The sequence below is a fragment of the Syngnathoides biaculeatus genome, chromosome 13, assembly GCF_019802595.1.
Source record: "Syngnathoides biaculeatus isolate LvHL_M chromosome 13, ASM1980259v1, whole genome shotgun sequence".
NCBI classification, from domain to species: Eukaryota; Metazoa; Chordata; class Actinopteri; order Syngnathiformes; family Syngnathidae; genus Syngnathoides; species Syngnathoides biaculeatus.
The window spans coordinates 22,551,109-22,570,172 of NC_084652.1; the positions used below are offsets into that span (position 1 = coordinate 22,551,109).

A 19,064-nucleotide genomic window follows, 5' to 3' on the forward strand; every position below is an offset into this window, starting at 1 on the left:
ATAAGTTGTTGTTACTTTGTATAAAGCAGGTCATCTATTATTGTCCACTTATGCTAATGAAGCCCAGATTTGGAACTATTCTTGTTTCACTCTAGGCTTGTTCATTTGATCTTTTGTTGTCACGGTCTACCCAAGATTCCGGACCCACAATCCTGATAATTTTTTTTGTTTTTGTTTTGGGCTATCCTGGTAATTTAATATTCTAAGGATTAATAGATGATAAGTCACATTTACAGTTACAGTATTACAATGATTGTTACACACAATCTTTGCACACACTCACAATATAGAATGACCAAGTCACAAAAGTACTGGAACGCAAAATCAAAATAACTCGATGTTTGTGAGATGCTGAGTTGTTTTTGCTTGAAGAGGGGAAGCCAAACCCATTGAGTGGCAAACAGTCATCTCTCACAAGGCTCAACATCACGAATGATTAACGTGAACCATGGCATTCACCAGAGATGGAACCGGCATTGATTTATCATTTATTTTTTGTACCAGCTGTTGTTTAACTAATTACAAGTTAATGAAATTAAATGAAATGTTCCACATAAGTTTTTTAAAAATCTATCCATCCATCTTCTTTATTGGTTGTACTTTTTAATGTCACATTTAGAGTCACACATATACAGTATATAGATAATTTAGGGTCTTCAATTCCCATTATGAATGTTTTTGAAATGTGGGAGGATTTATTAAAAATCCCAGGACTTCTAACAATTAACCTTTAGGTCACCATCAGTAGCATGGATTGCAAATGTGTGCAGATGCCTGTGGCACACAAAGTTTCCGTAATACCCCCTTGAAAACTGATGTCGACTTGGAAAGGGCTGATAAGCTATGACTAAAAATTGTTCGTCCTCCAATTACTTACTTTGTCAATGAAATTCATTTGTCAATAGATGTGTTATGCGGTCCACCCAAATTCCCCAGTTGGATGCCTGGGGACAATTCCCATTGCCCCTTTCCATGCTACTGGTCACCATGCTTCTTAATAAGGTATGAATTGATATTTATATTTGTTTAATTTATCCATCCGCCCATCCATTTTCTGATCCGCTTATCCTCACAAAGGTAAAGGGAGTGCTGCAGCCAATCCCAGCTGTCATCGGGCAGGAGGCAGGATACACCCTGAACTGGTTCCCAGCCAATTTCAGGGCACATGGAAACAGACAACAGCCATGCTCACGGTCACAACTTGAGCCAATTTACAGTTTCCAATAAATCCATGTTTATGGGATCCGGACGAAACCAGAGTTTTCTTCTTTTCATTTTGTTCCGTTATGGGTCACCTCAGTGTGTCATCTCAGATGAACGCATACTTATTTGGCACAGTTTTATGCTGGATGCCCTTCCTGATGCAACCCCTCTGTATTTTAGCCGGGGAGAGAATTTTACTGCACTTGGTATTCCCAGTCGGTCTCCCATCCAAGTACTAAACAGGGCCAAACCTGCTTAACTTCAGGTATCTTATAAGATCCCGTTTTCAGTGTAGCATGGCCGTAAACCCCGGGAGATAACCAGAGTGGCTGGAGAAAAGCCACGCAGGCATGGGGAGAACAAGCAAACTCCATATGGGCGAGGTCAGGTATTGAACCCCAGTCCTCAGAACTGTGAGGCCAACATTCTAACCAGTTGCCCCACCCTACCACCTGGTTGGAATTAGTGTAGTTGTATTTTTTTTTCTTTACCAGTAAAGGGCAGATTTTTTAAAAAAAAGCTCCACACCTTTATGTAAGAGTCCTTTAAAGGTTGATCTGCTGTTATTATTAGATGCCTGTTGGTTGTTCAAAGCTCTCATACATAATTATTGGATGGTTTTAAGATTCTATTGTACTTATTTCTTAAGTTTTGCAAATGTGCCTGACAGATTCAGTAATCTCAAAATTGTTTGACAATTACTTTAAGAATATACCATTGTTTCACAAACTCAGAGAGCTGCTGGTCAGTCACCCTCATAATACTGTGCCATTCATTACAAGATAGATACAGTGACAAGATGGGAAAAAAATTGTCACGTGATAATTACTATTTGGAGCATCTGTGTCTCCTGTTTCTGAATGCAAATTTGTGCATAAGCAATTCAAAAACAATCATCATGGAACCGTTTTATGAGACACACAATGCAGTGTTTTTTTCTGATGCCAAGAAAGCGTTTACATTTTGCACCTTCTTCTGTCAATTGCATTAAAACTAAAGATGAGATCTCAAGAATCACAGTATATAATTTACTTTAAATTATACAGTCAGCATTTGTCCTCAAAAAGATTTTATCTGTTTTATTTAACAGTGTTTTTTTTCATTTGTCCAGCACCCCCTGCCCGCCCCCAACCCCACAGCAGATTTTTTCTGATGAAATCTTTTGGAAATTAGATTATATCTATCTTTGAAGGTAATTCAGTGAAAAGCAGTGCAGTTCTTTTGACTCATATGTCTTTATATTTTATATGAATGTGAGTGTCCATTTTATGCAACGATGCATGATCTTCCTGATGATACCTCAGTCTTGCTGCTCTGAGACTGAGTTCTGTCCCTATAGATCAGGGGTCACCAACCTTTTTGAGGCTATGGGCTTTATGTTTGCAGCAAACTTCAGTCAGACTTCATTATACAAAAAATATCCATCCCAAACTCACGGAGGCATAGGGAGTACATGCAAACTCCACAACCCCAGTCCTCACAACTGTGAGGTCAATGCTTTCCAGGTGCGCCACCGTGCCACCTACAGAAAAACTTTTTGTTTTAATTTTTTATATTATATGACATTATTTTAAAAAAGTTCATGAATGGAAGCAAATCTGATACCACATTTAAAGCATAAGTTAATAATAACTTGTGATCTGTGCCATTTTTAAAACATGCCCCACAGGCGCCTTAAGTGGTCCTCACCACCAACAATGCACCCACGGGCAACGATGTGCCTGCGGGCACCGTGTTGGTCCCCAGTGGCTAGCCATCAGAATATTGTGTTGTGGGGGTCATTCGTTTTCATGATGCTGCAGCAGGCGGTCCTATAAGAGTGGGAGGTGCCTTTTTGAATGAAGTTTAACTAACAGAACCAAATTAAAACGAGCATTGCCGAAAGTAGTGGGTTGACAAGAAACACTGGAAGGTAGTTAAGCGGGATTGTGGAGTTGTCTGGCGCTCCTGAGGGGAAATGTTTAACTCCGTCTCAAACAGTGTGGTAAGTTGAGAATTCCACTCTCAAGCCAATAGGCTATTTATTAATTATAATAATCTGACTAAAAAATGTATGACTGAAAAATGTAAAAAAAAAACGATCATTTTAATTTTTTATTGATTTGAATATTGGGCTCCACAACACTACCAAGTATAATGACTATTGGGGAAAAGATTTTAACTTTTCTGTTTATATGGCGGCAGCACAGTGGATCAGCTGGTTGGCCTCACAGTTCTGAGGACCTGGGTTCAATCCCAGCACCGCCTGTGTGGAGTTTGGATGTTCTCCCTGTACCTGCGTGGGTTTTCTCCATGCACTCTGGTTTCCTCCCACATCCCAAAAAACATGCAACATTGATTGGACACTCTAAATTGTGTAATTGTGAGTGCGACTGTTTGTCTCTATGTGCCCTGCAATTGGCTGGCAACCAGTTCAGGGTGTACCCCGCCTCCTGCTCGTTGACAGCTGGGATAGCCTCCAGCACTCCCTGCGACCCTCGTGAGGATAAGCAGCAAAGAAAATGGATGGATGTTTATATGGCAGTGTTTAAAAATGTGACAGTTAAGCTTCATGTCCAAGTCTTTGTCTATGCAAATTCTTGCATGGAAAGATAAGGCAAACCACAAGTTGAGATATGAGTATTCTGTGCTTGTGAAAAAAACAAGAACTAAAATTAATATAGGGTCATTATGAGCAGCCGCTTTACCAATTAAGAACACCTGTGACGTCATTTCGCCCAAGTGCACCCAGCTGCGCGTCTGCGCGTCAGCAGGGCATTGTTTAGGATGAGACGCCTGTCAGGTAATTAAAGGTATAAATGGGGCAGAAGGTACGGCACATATGCCAAATGAAGGAAGAAATGTTGATGTAATTTCTAGTTTCCTGTGTTGGTCATTCGGTAGCTCAGGCATGTCGGCGATAGAACTGCAACCTGCGGAGGCTTTTGTCCAACCTGGGGATTTTTTAGTCGACACCGTAAGTTTTTTTTTTTTTTTTTTTGTGATTAAATAAATCGTATTTTGGTTGTGTTGCCTGAATGCTCAGGTTTTATCTGGTAAAAGACGGTCAAAATAACCGAGAGTGAATGCGGCGCGCACATCAAAGTGCCGCCCATTGACAAATACTTACTTGTGCTAGCAAAGAACTTTGTTTAATTGGTTTCAATCCTTTTTCTGTCACTTTGAAGTAACATCAAAAGACTTAAACTCTAAACTTGTCAACTTTTTTTTTTTTTTCACAAGTGCTACTAATATTTCTAAGTAAGCAGTTCCATGTCGGTCTGCGCGTTGTGACAGGGTTCCTCTGGCTCGGAGGACATTTTGGAGGATTCTTATTCTCCCTGCTCCAACCTCACTGTGACCTCTCAGCAGGGAAAGATAATCTGCTCCTCTTGCTGTCAGGAGATAGTGGACCGATATCTCCTCAAGGTATGGCACCATCATAAAGTTTCAAAGGGATTTGAGTAATTGTAAATTCAACAGTGACATTGGCCATTCTAGAATTAGCTGTTTAGGGGTGCTGAGCTCCCGGTTAGACAAGATTTCAGTTTTTACACTTGAACATGATTTAATGTTAACATTTCTAAAGGAAAAGCACAGCACTTTGGTAAAGTCTGACTTAACTTGTGAGTGTGCGTGCATGTGTATGTATACACTTTAGCAGTACAGTAATGTGGTTACGTTCCCCAGGAGTAAACCACTCTCCTTATTCTAAGCACCAAAAATTGACATTCCACTTATTCTGGGAACTTTAAGAAATTCAATGCACACTATGCGAAATTCAGAAATTGACTTGTCAATACTAATGTAAAATCCTGTCTTTGCTCCTCTCATGCTCTGTCCTAAGAGAGGTAATAATTGGCCATATACCATTTAAATTCTATGGTGTGATTGGGTGGCAGCAAGTTCAGAGTGTACTCCACATCCTGCCCGTTGACTGCTGGGATAGACTCCAGCACTCCCTGTGACCCTTGTGAGGATAAGTGGCTAAGAAAAAGGTTGGATGAATAGATTTTATGGTTCAGTTTTATCATTGTATTAAAGAGGGCAAGGCACATTGTACAGGTGGGTTTAGAGATGCCTGAACCAAAACCCAAGACCTTGTTCACTTGCTGGCTGAGTGCTGTAAGCATGAATAGTTTTGATGCATTTTCCCACTTTTTGTTAAATACCTTGAAGTCTTAAATTGCTGTACACGTCGATCCCCGTCCATCCAATGTTTACATTGTATTGTCTCTTCACCAATTTGACAGTTTCTTATTTAAATTAGGTGGCCAATCAGGTGCTTACTTCGCCCAGCATGGGTCCTCCTGAATACGCTACAAACAAGACTTGTAAAAGGGTTAGGAAATTGAACACTTATGGTCCAGTCATTTTGAATATTTGATTGGATTCCTCATCGTCTGTCAGTTAAAAGTGATCCGCATATGGCTCAAAACGCCCTGGTCACTTCACTTGCTTCTGAGATGTTCTCTTTTTCAAAAAGACCTTCAGTTTCAGAAGGGGTGTCAGAAAAATACAAAAATCTCTTGTTCCTCTGCCATAATAGGTGGCACAGCATGTTCTCTATGGCGACTCTCTGTGTGACATCTGTAAATGACGTCGCGGGTAATATGGCTGCCACTGGGATCTTTTTCTTTTGGCTAGTCCCGTTAGGGGTCGCCACAGCATGTCATCTTTTTCCATCCAAGCCTATCTTGTGCATCCTCCTCTCTAACACCCACTGTCCTCATGTCCTCCCTCACAATATCCATCAACCTTTTCTTTGGTCTTCCTCTTGCTCTTTTGCCTAGCAGCTCCATCCTCAGCACCCTTCGGCCAATATACTCAATCTCTTACCTCTGAACATGTCCAAACCATAGAAGTCTGCTCTATAACCACGTCTCCAAACATCTAACTTTGGCTGTCCCTCAAATGAGCTAATTTCTAATCCTATCCAGCCTGTTCACACCAAGCGAGAACCTTAATCTTAATTTCTGCTTCCTGTTGCTTCTTCAGAGCCACAATCTCTAATCTGTACATCATGGCCAGCCTCACCACTGTTTTATAAACTTTGCCCTTCATCCAAGCTGATTCCCTTCTGTAACATGGAACACCAGACACCTTCCAACTGTTCCATCCTTCTTGGACCAGTTTCTTCACTTCCTTACCATACTCACCATTTCTCTGTATTGTTGACCCCAATTATTTGAAGTAGTCCCCTCTCATTCATGCACATATATTCTGTTACTTTTTATTTTTTTTTTTAATTCTACTTCCGCTAATCTTCATTCCACTCCTCTCTAGTGTGTGCCCCCAACTTTCTAATTGTTCCTGCTTTCACTGCAGACCACTATCTGCAAACATCATGGTCCAAGGGATTCCGTTCTAACCTAGTCTGTCAGCCTATCCATTACTACCACAAACGGGAAGGGGCTCAGAGCGGAAATGTGATGCAGTTCCACCTTTAAATACTTCTGATACATGGGCACATCTTACCGCTGTTCTGCTGACCTCATACATGTCCTGTACTATTCTAACATTCCTCCGCCGCACCAGACTATGCAGTATAACAGTTCCTCTCTTGGTACTCTGTCATAAGATTTCTCTAGATCTACAAAGATACAATGTAGCTCCTTCTGACCTTCTCTGTACTTTTCCACGAGCATCCTCAAGGCAAATAGTGCATCTGTGGTACTCTTTCTAGGCAGAAACCATACTGTTGCTCACAGATACTTACTTCTGTCCTGAGTCTAGCCTCCACTACTCTTTCCCATAACTTCATTGTGTGGCTCATCATCCTTATTCCCCTGCAGTTTCCACAGTTCTGAACATCGCCTTTGTTCTTAAAAATGGGGACTAGCACACTTTTCCTCATTTCTTCTGGCATAGTCTCTCCTGATAGTATTCTATTGAAATAAGTTGGTCAAAAACTCCACAGCCATCTCACCAAATTGCTTCCATGCCTCCACTGGTATGTCATCGGGACCAACTGTCCTTTCAATTTTTTTATTTATTCTGTTCAGTGACTTTCTAACGTCTCCCTTACTAATCAATGCCACTTCCCGGTCATTCACACTTGTCTTCTACTCCACCTTCTCTCCCATTTTTCTTAATTAACTTCTCAAAGTACTTTCCATCTACTGGCACCAGTCAACAGATTTCCATGAGCTATCCTTAATCACCTTTTTACTTGCTGCACATCCTTCCCATCACTATCCCTCTGTCTGGCCAACCTGGAGTACATGTCATATGCCTCTTGTCTATCCTTTGCCATCTCCTATCTTTTCCCTACGTCGCATCTCGATGTACTCCTTTCACCTCTCCTCAGTCCTGTCTCACTTCTTCGCTAATCTCTTTCCATCCTGATCTTCTCTCCAGACAAAGCAACCCATGTTGAGAACGTCTGAGCGGCTCTCCAGCAGCTGCTGCATCAGTCTGTATGTCAAAACAGAAATGCGAGCTCAACCAAACTTCGGTGTTATTTTTGGAGTTCGTCTTGTTTAGCCTTCACCACCTCTACCTTTTTGCCCTACGACGCATATCAATATATTCCTTACTCTTCTCATTCCTCTCTGTCCCACTTCGTTAATCTTTCCTTGGATGACTTCGTGTATTTTGGGGCTCCACCACCAAGTTTCCTTCTCCCCTTTTCTTCCAGAACACACACAAAGTACTCTCCTGCCTGGCTTTCTGAATACCTTGGCAGTTGTATTTCAGTCTTCTGGGAGCTCTTCCTGTCAATCTAGAGCCTCTTAGTCTTCATACCCGCTACCAGAGTCATCCTACACACCGCCATCCTATGCTGTCAAGCTACACTCCTATACCAGGCCGATAAAGTTTAAGTTGACATTTCCACTCTACCAACTTCTTATGAGCACTCACTGTCATTGTGTACGATTCTTTGTAATGACAAAGTGAATATGTAGTTTTTATATCGATTTTAAAATGTATAATTTGGTGTCAGTTGCTCTTTAAATACTGTATCAAGGAAGTGAGCACAGAAGCAGCTAAGCATTGTACATGTATCTAACACTAAATTTTAGGTGCAACTGGGATTTATTTTTAAGGGTGCTTCAACACTCCCTCCAAAAATGGGCTAGAAATTACAGGTACTTGTATAGATCGTGTGCGTGACAACTGTTTACGACGCCGTATTGCGATCAAACAAAGCTGCTCGACAGTGTAGGAGTCGCTGAACTGGAGCAGATTTTTCACAATGCCTGAGACCTGTTGCACGGTTTGTCACAGTAGATGACAGTTCTTAACAGATTTTATTCTATAGAATACTATCTGAAAGATTGAATTTCAGCAATTAAACGGGATGGATGGTGCCCAACGAAATAGACTATGTAGTGATTGTTTCAGGTAGGAATTATTCTTCTCAATCTTTAAGAAGTATTTATAATGCCAAGTTGACTCATTTGAGAACAAAGCGCATTTAATAAATAAACTGTCACAGAATTATGGAATAGACAACGCCATCCTAATTAACCCCCCCCCCCCATCGTAGTTGGTCATTTGTATTGACAAATCTGATTGGGTCCATCACAATGGGATTTATTCCTGATTGAGAACAGATCAAGAGATTGTATATTTTAATTGGGCCTGTATCAAGTCTCTGCAATGAATGCTTTGAACGATGCCTTGTCTATTTGTGATTATTTATATATATATATGTATATATATGTGTGTGTGTGTGTGTGTATGGCATAAGACGCTTCAAATGGAAGGTTTGCCAAGGGGCAGGCAAGAAAGAGACAAAAGAAGTCTCCGGTAGCATGAGTCAGACATTGGCAAAAGAACATGTTTAAAAAAAAAAAAAAAAAAGGAATTTGCTGTGGTGTGAGATGGCTACAAGTGGCGGAAAAGGATTCTGTGCCCAAATTGGAAATTAACCAACAAAAACCTGTGGACTTCCATTAACTTACTTCACATACGATGATGGATAAGTCCACCTCGCGCCATGCAGCTGACCGGCAAAATCTTGCTGATAACTGGAAGCGTTAGATTTAATATATACACTTGGAGCAGGGGGAGATGCGGAAGTAACCTGAGAGCCGTTTGCTGGTACGTGTTCTACAATACAACACAGCGAAAACATCAACTTCGGCATTAAAAATAGATTCTCTACGTAAAGTGTCTAATTTTTTCCCCACGTACCTTCGTTTATCACCTAAATGTTTAACAGTATCTGAAAACTCTGGGTGTTGTGCTATCATACATTTTCATTTTGTCTCAAATGAATTAAGTTTCAGCAGTGCTTTGTTTGACCTGCAGTAATGCAGCGTAAATGAAAAATCATGTTATTTTATGACTTTGGTGCATTCTCTCTATACACACGTGTTTTGGCATGGTCTTTCAAGCTAATGCATCACTTAATTCCTGTTTGATTGTGGTTTTCTGCAAATAGAGAAGGTAGTTGTATCAATTGGTTTAAAGATGTGATTAAAAAGGCATGCTACGATACTATAGGGCTCCACAGTAAAATATTTCTGTATTAGGATTGTTGGAGAAAATTAAACTTAACTAGTTATTCCTTCAGGTGAACAATTTGTGCTGGCATGTCCGGTGCTTGTCATGCTGTGTGTGCAAGACATCACTAGGGAGGCATGTGAGCTGCTATGTAAAAGAGAGACAAGTTTTCTGCAAACTGGACTACTTCAGGTAAGTATATCCGAGCAGTAATATGGGGGTTATATCACAAGGTGTGTGTATATACTGTAGAAAATGAAATGAATTTATAACATTTTATGAAGGAAATACAGAATCTGAAGGTTTTTTTCCTAATAAACAGTGACATGACAACTCAAGTTAATTTGAATTTCATGTTTTGATTATTGACAGTTGTAAGCCCAGAACCGAAACCCAGTGGACAAAACTAGAGCAAAGATTTACCCCTAGATGTTGCAAGTAAATTGAGAACAAAATTGATAAATGGTTATGTATTGAAATTAAATTTTCCTGTTCTGAGGATCCTGGTAGAAATCTAGCCTTGCTTTTGTAAGGTTTGCATGTTCTCCCAATGCCTGCGTGGGTACTCTGCTTTCATTCCTCATCACAAAAACATGCATAAGTTAATTGAAGACTCAATATCCCACAATATGACACTTTGTCCCGTGATTGGCTGGCGACCTCTTCAAGGTGTACCCTGCCTCTCGCCTGAAGATAGCTGGGCTCTAGCATGCAACCTTAATGAAGAAAAAGCGGCACAGAGACTGGTGTAGTAGGTCTTTACAGAGAACTCATTGAAATACTTTAAAATTCTAACTGTTGGGAGTTATTACATTTATCTCTGCAGGAAAAGGGGGGGGGGGGAACACCATTCGGAAAATCCTACATACAATCATAATTCTAATTATATGATTATGATAATCACATAGTTCTTTTCCCATTAGTGGGGAAAAAACATCACAAATTGAGACGTACAAGAAAACTACATTTTATAATTAAAAATTAACTGATCTTAAATATTTGTGTATAAAATTTAACTTCCCTAAAATGAGCATTTACATTCAGTGAGATGTGTCATTCAAAGTTTTTTTTTTTTTTTTTTTTTAATATTTGGCTTTAACTATAGTTCCTTGTACAGAAAAGTGACTGTTTTTAAAAATAAATCTGAAACTAATGACATTTTCAGACTAGAATGCTTTACACACGGTATACCATAATAGTGATCCAGTATTTGTTTTCCACTGAACTCTACGGAACTGTGCGAATATTAATTTCTGCTACATTTATATTCGAGGTGGCAAGGTGGATCAGCTGCAAAGTGTTGGCCTCACAGTTCTGAACTCCCAAGTTCAAGCCGCTTTCTTAGTCACGTGACATCACATACTAAGAAAACGTAACTGGATTGGCTGGGTGTTTTGGGTTCTGACCTAAAGTAATCCTGCCTTCTTAACACTGAATTTAGACTGAACTGTAACCAGTTGAATGGATCCCTATGGGGGTACAAGCCAGTGCAATCTGTCAGCTGGTCCCAAGCCCGGATAAATGCAGAGGGTTATGTCAGGAGGGGCATCCAGCGTAAAAACTGTCAAACAAATAAGAGCGTTCATCTAAAGAATACCATACCGGATTGGTTGTGCCCTGGGTTAAAAATGCCTGTTCCCGGCACTGCTAACCTGCAGGGCGTCAGTGGAAATTCACCTACTGTGGGTCGAAGAGGTCGAAACTGGATTCGTTGTCAGAAGAAATGCACAGAGCCTACAAGTGAGTGTAGTGACTTTGAATGTTGGGACGTTGACATGATGATTAAGAGATAAGATTATGTTGTGCATGCAGGAGAAAAGGTAGTAAGGCTAGAAGTTAAGGAGCAGGGTTTAAATTATTCTTCCACAGAGTATGTGGGGAAGAGAAAGGGAGTAGGGAATATTGTAAAGGAAGACCTGGCTAAGAATGTCTTGGAGGTGAAAAGAGTATCAGATCGAGTGAGACTGAAATTTGAAAGTGAGGGTGTTATGGATATGGTTAGCGGCTATGCCCCACAGGTAGGATGTGATCTAGAGATGAAAGAGAAATTCTGAACATCCCAGACAGAGTTTTGGTTGCATATTGTAATGGATGAAAGAAATGGGGGCAATGAAGAAGTGATGGGTAAGTACGGCATCCAGGAAAGGAACTTTGAGCGACATTGCAAAAAGAATGGAAATGGCTGTAGTGAACACTTATTTCCAGAAGAGGCAGGAACATGGTGACCTACAAGAGCGGAGGTAGAAGCAAGCAGGTGGATTATATTTTGTGCAGACGATGTAATCTGAAGGTTACTGACTGTAAGGTAGAGGGGAGTGTAGCTCGACAGCATTGGATGGCGGTGGGTAGGAAGATTAAGATGACAACCATGTGGTGGAATCTGAGAAAGGAAGAATGTTGTGCGGCCTTTTGGAAACAGGTGAGACAGGCTCTCAATGGACAGAAGACTGGACTACTACAGCCAATGTTATCAGAGAGTCAGGTAGGAGAGTTCTGGTGTGTCTTCTGGTAGGAAAGGGGATAAGGAGACTTGGTGGTGGAACCCCAAAATCCAAGAAGTCATACAAGGAAAGATGAGTGAAGAAGTGGGATACTGAGGAGAGGCGAAAGGAGTACATTTTGAGATGCGACGTAGGGCAAAGGCTAAATGAGGTATCTGACATGTACACCAGGTTGGACACGAAAGAAGGAGAAAAGGATCTCTACAGGTTGGCCAGACAGGCATAGAGACGGGAAGGATGTGCAACAGGTAAGGGTGATTAAGGATGGAGATGGAAATGTTTACTGGTGCCAGTAGTGTGCTAAATGGATGGAAAGAATACTTTGAAAAGTTGAAGAAAATGAGAGGGAAGGAAGAGGCAAGTGTGAAGGACAAGCAAGAGGCATTGATTAGTAAGGGGGAAGTTAGGCACTACAAAGAATGACAAATGTAAAGGCAGTTGGTCCTGATGACATACTGGTGGAGGTATGGAAGCAATTTGGAGAGATGGCTGTGGAGTTTTAGACCAACTTATTCAACAGAATTATGAGCGAGCGAAAAGATGCCTGAATGATGGAAAAGTGTACTAGCTTCCATTTTTAATAATAAAAAAAAGCGATATTCAGAGCTGTGGGAATTATAGAGGAATAAAGTTGCTGAGTCACACAATCAAGTTATGGGAAAGAGTTGTGGAGGCTAGACTCAGAAGTATCTGCAAGCAGCAGTATGGTTTAATGCATGGTGTACCATAGATGGATTATTTCCCTTGAGGATGCTCAGAGAAGGTCAGAAGGAGCTACATTTGTCTTTGTGGCTCTAGGGAGCCTATAATAGAGGTACCAAAAGTGGAAGTATGGTACTGCATTAATAATTCTGGTGTGGCGGAGAAATATGTTTTCAATAGTACAGGACATGTATGATGGCAGCAGAGCAATGACGAGGTGTGCTGTAGGTGTGACAGAATTTAAGTTGGAGGTGGGACTGCATCAGGGATCAGCTATGAGCCCCTTCCTGTTTGCAGTGATAATGGATAGGCTGAGGTCAGACTGGCATCCCCTTGGAGCATGATGTTCACAGATATTGTGATATGCCTTGAAAGCAGGGAGCATGTGGAACAACAATTAGAAAGATGGAGACATGCACTGGAAAGGAATAAAGATTAGCTGAAGTAATACAGAATGTGTGTGAATGAGCGGAGTGGAGGGGAAAGAGTGAGGCTCCAGGGAGAAGAGTGAGCGTGGACGACTTCAAATACTTGAACTATCCAGCGCAATGGTGTGTGGTAAAGAAGTGAAGAAATGGGTCCAAGCAGGTAGGAACAGCTGGCGGAAGGTGTCTGGTGTGTTATGTGACAGAGTCTCTGCTTGGATGAAAGGCAAAGTTTATAAAACAGTGGTGAGGCTGGCCATAATGTATAGATTAGAGATGGTGGCACTGAAGAGACAACAGGAAGCAGAACTGGAGGTGGCAGAAATGAAGATGTTGAGGTTCTCACTCGGTGTTTGCAGGGTGGATAGGATTAGAAATGAGCTCATTAGAGGGACAGACACAGTTGGATGTTTTGGAGATAAGGTGAAAGAGCCGACTTTGGTTTGGACATGTCCAGAGACGAGAGAGTGAGTACTTTGGTAGAAAGGTGGTGAGGATGGAGCTGCTAGGTCAAAAGAGTGAGAGGAAGACTAAAGAGAAGGTTGGATGTTGTGAGGGAAGACATAAGGGTAGTTGGGGTTAGAGTGTAAGATGCAGGAAATGGGCTAAGATGGAAAAAGATGACATGCTGTGGCAACCCCAAATGGGACAAGACGAAAGGAAAAGAATTGTAGTTGCCAGTTGAATCTCAGGAGACTGGGTTTTGAAGTTTTTTTTTTTTTTTTTTTTTTTTTTTTTTTTTTTTCATATGGCAAATTTCTTAACATAGAAAAGTTAAACTGAAATACTGCTATTGAAGAAGTGATCACTTATTTGAAATGTGACTTTTACAACAATTTTCAGTGGCACTGTTAATTGAAATCGTGGTGGCACATATTTACTTCCTAGAAGTGTTCTTTTTTTTTGGTTTTGTGAGATCACATGATCAGGCAGGACTTCAAAATCAGCAGTAAAACAGAATGTTGTTGTTGTGGGTGTGTGGTTGCTTTTATCTTCAGAGCAAACTGCTAACGGGATGGCCAAAACTGAATGCCAGATTTTGTATCTTTTTGTTTGGATCTGTTTTTGTATTTATCAGGAAGTATGGAACACGCTGTGCTCGTTGTGGCCGTAATATCTATTCTACGGACTGGGTGCGGCAGGCAAGAGGCAGCACCTTCCACCTTGCTTGTTTCTGCTGCGCCACCTGTAAGCGTCAGCTGTCCACTGGGGAGGAGTGTGGACTATTGGAGAACAGAGTCTTCTGCCGGCCCCACTATGATATTATGATGGAGAATATCAAACGCTACAAAGAAAATGGTGAGTGCATGACTGCAACACAATGATCAAATGTAAATGTCATTTAATGACTCATCTGTAGATCTACAGTAACTACATCAATTTAGTTAAAACCTTAATTGAAACGAAGGATCCACTAATTACATTTGAGGGTATTGCAAAACTCAGGCTGGCAGTGTTTAGGGATCATTAGGCTTTATGGGTGGGTGGAGAAGTGGATACCTCATGAAAAATCATAATGCGCACCATCTTAGATGAAATACACATCCAGAAAGAGGTTTAAAATTGGGAATCTTTTTTTTTTTTTTTTTTTTTTTTTTTTTTTTTAAATCAAGGGTGTACCATATTTTGCTTTGAGTTTTAAACTATTTGCGCTTTGAAAATAAGTCAGTACCATACTACATCCAAATTACTTTTTTTTTTTTTTTTCTCTTCTCTCCAAAGTACACATGGGTTACTTTTGTAGCTGAATTTGCTGCAGAGAATCCCAGTCTGATTCTCCTTACCTTTTCACTAGTGTAAGCAATAACGTTACAGCAACCTTTAGAGGTGCTTTATTTTTTACCAAAGCTTTCTAGTTGGGATGTAATATTACCTCCTATGCTGCCATGTGAAATGTGCTGCCTACAAAAGGTCTTCTAAATGGAGGCAACCAATCAGCGGAAAGGGGGCCGTCTTAACTACATATGGACGAAGTGGTCACAAAACAGTCAACTGTAGCTGCCAGAGGGACCTTTTCTGGAGACTTGTATGACAAACCAAAGTTTATTTTTATTTTCATTTTTTTTTTTTTTTAAATGTATTAAATGAAATTGACGTTCTGTGTTAGAGAATAACTATGGAGCTCTAAATAGTTGAAATAAGGTAAAGAGCCATGCGTAGGCAAAACAAGTTGATCAATTTGATTTATTTTGATTGAGTTAACTTTGACAGCCCTACCTAAATCCTAATCTGTAACATACTATGTTGTCTATAAAGAGCAATCAAAAATAAATGAAGACCAGGAGGAAAAAGATGGCTCCACCACCGTGTCCAGACCTGCTAAGCGGGCCAGAACCAGTTTTACTGTTGACCAGTTACAGGTACTGCATATACTGTAAGATGCTACCCCTCCACTAAACTTATTTTGCTCTCTAATCATGTTTTGTTGTACATTTGCTGACGAGGTGGATGGAAGATGGTTGTTCAGAGCACTGGTTAAATTAGTGTTATGCCCTACACTCTATCTTCAGGTAATGCAAACTCAGTTTGCTCAGGACAACAACCCAGATGCTCAGACTCTCCAGAAACTGTCAGAGAGGACTGGTCTAACCCGCAGGGTCATTCAGGTGGGTCAAAACTGTTTCCTGTAGTACTGCAATTCCAACAAGGATTTAATGTTGCATGGCATCTGATCTCCTTCATTCTGACATTTTCTGTGGTTGCAGGTCTGGTTTCAGAACTGCAGAGCCCGTCAAAAGAAACATATCACTACGAATTCTGCCTCCAAAACAATGACATCACTTCCCTCTGGTCAAATGTCACCACCTCTGACAGATGATTTGCAATACATAACTTACCTTAATTCAGATGTCCCTCTCCTCACCACATTGACCTATATGGATGGTAAGAAACCCTCCCCTTTTCTGTACAGAGGGTATGGAAGGTTTTCAGGCCCCACCTTAAATTTTTGCTAAAAACTCAAGTTCATCTTTTTCCTACTTAATGTACACATGGCACTCTATATTGAAAGGGGGGGAATGAATCATTAAACCTTTGTAGCTTAAAGAAACAGAAATACCACATAACCATGGCTATTTACACCCTTTGCTATGGCACTCATTTAACTTGGGGGCCTGTCACTTTCTTCTGATTATCCTTGATGGTGCGGCATCTTTAATGGAGTCCAGCTGTGTTTGGGGAAAAACCTGATTTGACATTGTGAGGAAAGTCAATCATTCAACATCAGACTTAGATTGAATCTCAGACCAAATGTGGATCATGAGGTCAAAGGAACTGCTAATCTGTTTTTTTTTCCATTTAAAATTTTCTTAACTCCATCTTAGTCATTCTATTGAGGTGTAAAACATGGACTTTAACCAATTATGATAAATAATTGCAAATTATAGTTTTCAGTGACTGTCTATAATTTACTTTTCCAGCACAAACTCCAGACCCACTCCTACTTCAGCCTCTTATCTCTCATCCACTGACACAGCTGCCAGCCAGCCATGCTTAGCCTGCACCCCACTTCTGGAGAAGTGAATGTCATAATTTGTTAAACAATTCATTTATTTATTTTGCACTGTGTATCCTTATTTTGGTGGCAGGTCTGCTAGCTGACTTTGAGTGAGAGAATGTGAACACCTTGGACCATTGCAGGGTCACCACTCACCAAGATTAGCAATTGTTACTGTAAAGCTGATGCTTCCTAATGTTTCCATGCACTGAATAATCCTTCGGGCACACAAAAGTTGGAAAATATCAGGTGTTTTTGTTTAGTGGAATTTTGTTTAAGTATGCGAAGTTTTATTTGTAAAGTTTGAAATAAGTTGCTGAGAACTAATGTCTCGTTTCTTTTAGATTATTAATTTTAAGGCTCTAAATTTATAGGCTGAGATCTGTCTGAGACTACAAAGTTCACAGCCCATGGTTTAACAGCAAATTAATCCTGGAACACTACGTCATTGCCAATTTTGTTGAGGGGTGAGACAAATGTACAATGATTTAGCAAACTAAAATTGATTGCTACATGCCGTTCATGTCTTCACATTTATGTATTTACACTAGGATTCCTTCCAACAACCAATGCACAACAAAGGGAATATGTTCATTTGTCTATTATGAATGCACTTTTGTAGGATAAAATGGATGGTAATACTGGGGATTAAAGTTGATTGACGTATACTATATTTTGTTTGCAGTGTGTTTGTCACAGCTGCTTGATAGCCTCACTGGGCATTTCTTCCTATGTTTACCATTTAAACTCCTGACCAAAGTGTACCCAATTGGCTTCTTAAAGAGCCACTGTTATGAAATGCATGATTTTTTTTAGTGTTATGAATGGAAAAAAAAAAGTCAGCTGACAGGGACCCATGTGTTTTTTTTCACCACAAAACATGATTTTGATGTATACAGCTTTTTGTAAGTCCCGCCCTGAAAATCCTCTCGAGGGATTTGTTTTCGAGAAGAAGCAGGAAGAGACGAACATGGCAGGAATGCTCTCAAGTGGAATAGTTTTTCTATTAGTTTGAGTTGTTCCTTCGTGTTAGCTAAAACGGCGGCTCTTTTCATTGCTGAACATTGCTTGAACACTCAGGAGGTTGGATTTACACTTCATAAGTTTGCAAAAGACCAGGTTCGTCGTGAAAAATGGATTAGATGGGTGTAAAGGACAAGACCTTTGTGGGTTTCAAATGACAGGTGTGTATACAACTACTAAAAAAAAAAAAAAAATAATAGTTTTGGGCGGACCACGTAATCCGTCTCTCATAATGTAACAAAAGATACGCATGCATATGACGGTGCTAAATGTGTCGGACTGCTTCTGCGGCGGGCTTGCCTGCGAAGGCTGCCGCGTTGTCTCGCGGACAAGCATGGCGTCGGCCAGGCTGGCTCATACATACTCTCTGGGAGTCTGCCGCCGCCGCGGCAGTACGTATGAGCCAGTCTGGCCAAAGCCGTGCTTGTCCACAAGGCACAACATGGCAGCCTTCGCCGCGTCCACCGGTCATGGCTTCGGCAGGGGTGGCTTATCACGATGCCGGGCCGCTTTATGGTGTTTTCATTGCTCATGGCTGAGTATGCTACATACTTTCAGGGAGTCCGTTGGTAGAAGTGATCTGCATATAATCTAAATATGGCTCGAAACGATAGGATAATATTCCCCCGGACACTTGATTCGATTGTGAGATGTTCTCTTCTTTGAAAAGAGCTTCCGTGTCTGCCTCTCTGTTGCCAAAAGGTAATGAGGATTGCATTATGTGTAATCCTACAAACCACTGGATGCGTTTTAGGAGTTTCGAGGAGTATGATTACATAGGAAGTCGATGCAGTTGCTGCAGATACAATTCCATGCAGAGCAGTGCAGATGACACAAACACACAAATTCGCCTCCTTTGCCTGAACTTGGTTGAGAGGTAATGTCGCCACCTCACGTAGTCAAAATCCAGCCTTTTGCCACGTTTACTGTGTTAATGAAGGGCATACACTTTCAATATCTCCAAAAGTGTCACTCAGGCAAAGGATACAAGGTGAAGCAATCTTTCACATCTGGTGTCTACGCTATGTAGTTCTCGCAAACTGCATTACTTTCTGTGTAATCATGCCACTTGAAATGGCCAAACCTCATCCGATGGGTGTGTCGGATTACCTCTGTTATCAGCGTTGACTTTTGATGAGACAGACATATGTAAATGTTTGGCGAAGTTGTTGACGTGGTAGAGAAAGGTGTCTGTGTCGTTGCATGCCCTTAGTGCCACCTTTGGTCATCACTGTCTGATATCTTCAAAAATTTCTGGAGATCACTGATCAGCACCCAACT

At 40.8% G+C, this 19,064-nt stretch overlaps 1 protein-coding gene across 1 annotated transcript; it reads left to right on the forward strand.

The window, feature by feature from the left end:
• The first annotated feature begins 4,000 nt into the window (after positions 1-4,000).
• On the forward strand, positions 4,001-17,433 carry LOC133511279 (LIM/homeobox protein Lhx8-like). Its single transcript, XM_061840043.1, has 8 exons — positions 4,001-4,159; positions 4,480-4,611; positions 9,707-9,828; positions 14,343-14,563; positions 15,521-15,624; positions 15,775-15,870; positions 15,970-16,147; positions 16,684-17,433. Exons 1-8 carry the CDS (start codon positions 4,025-4,027, stop codon positions 16,758-16,760), a joined length of 1,065 nt encoding a protein of 354 aa, XP_061696027.1. The 5' UTR covers positions 4,001-4,024; the 3' UTR covers positions 16,761-17,433.
• The last annotated feature ends 1,631 nt before the right edge of the window (positions 17,434-19,064 follow it).

Excerpts from the sequence above, each read along its gene's own strand:
- LOC133511279 (XM_061840043.1), top strand. The coding sequence starts at position 4,025 with ATGCCAAATGAAGGAAGAAATGTTGATGTAATTTCTAGTTTCCTGTGT. Across the intron at positions 4,612-9,706 it reads TGGACCGATATCTCCTCAAG|GTGAACAATTTGTGCTGGCA; the intron begins GTATGGCACCAT and ends TTATTCCTTCAG. Across the intron at positions 15,871-15,969 it reads TAACCCGCAGGGTCATTCAG|GTCTGGTTTCAGAACTGCAG; the intron begins GTGGGTCAAAAC and ends CTGTGGTTGCAG.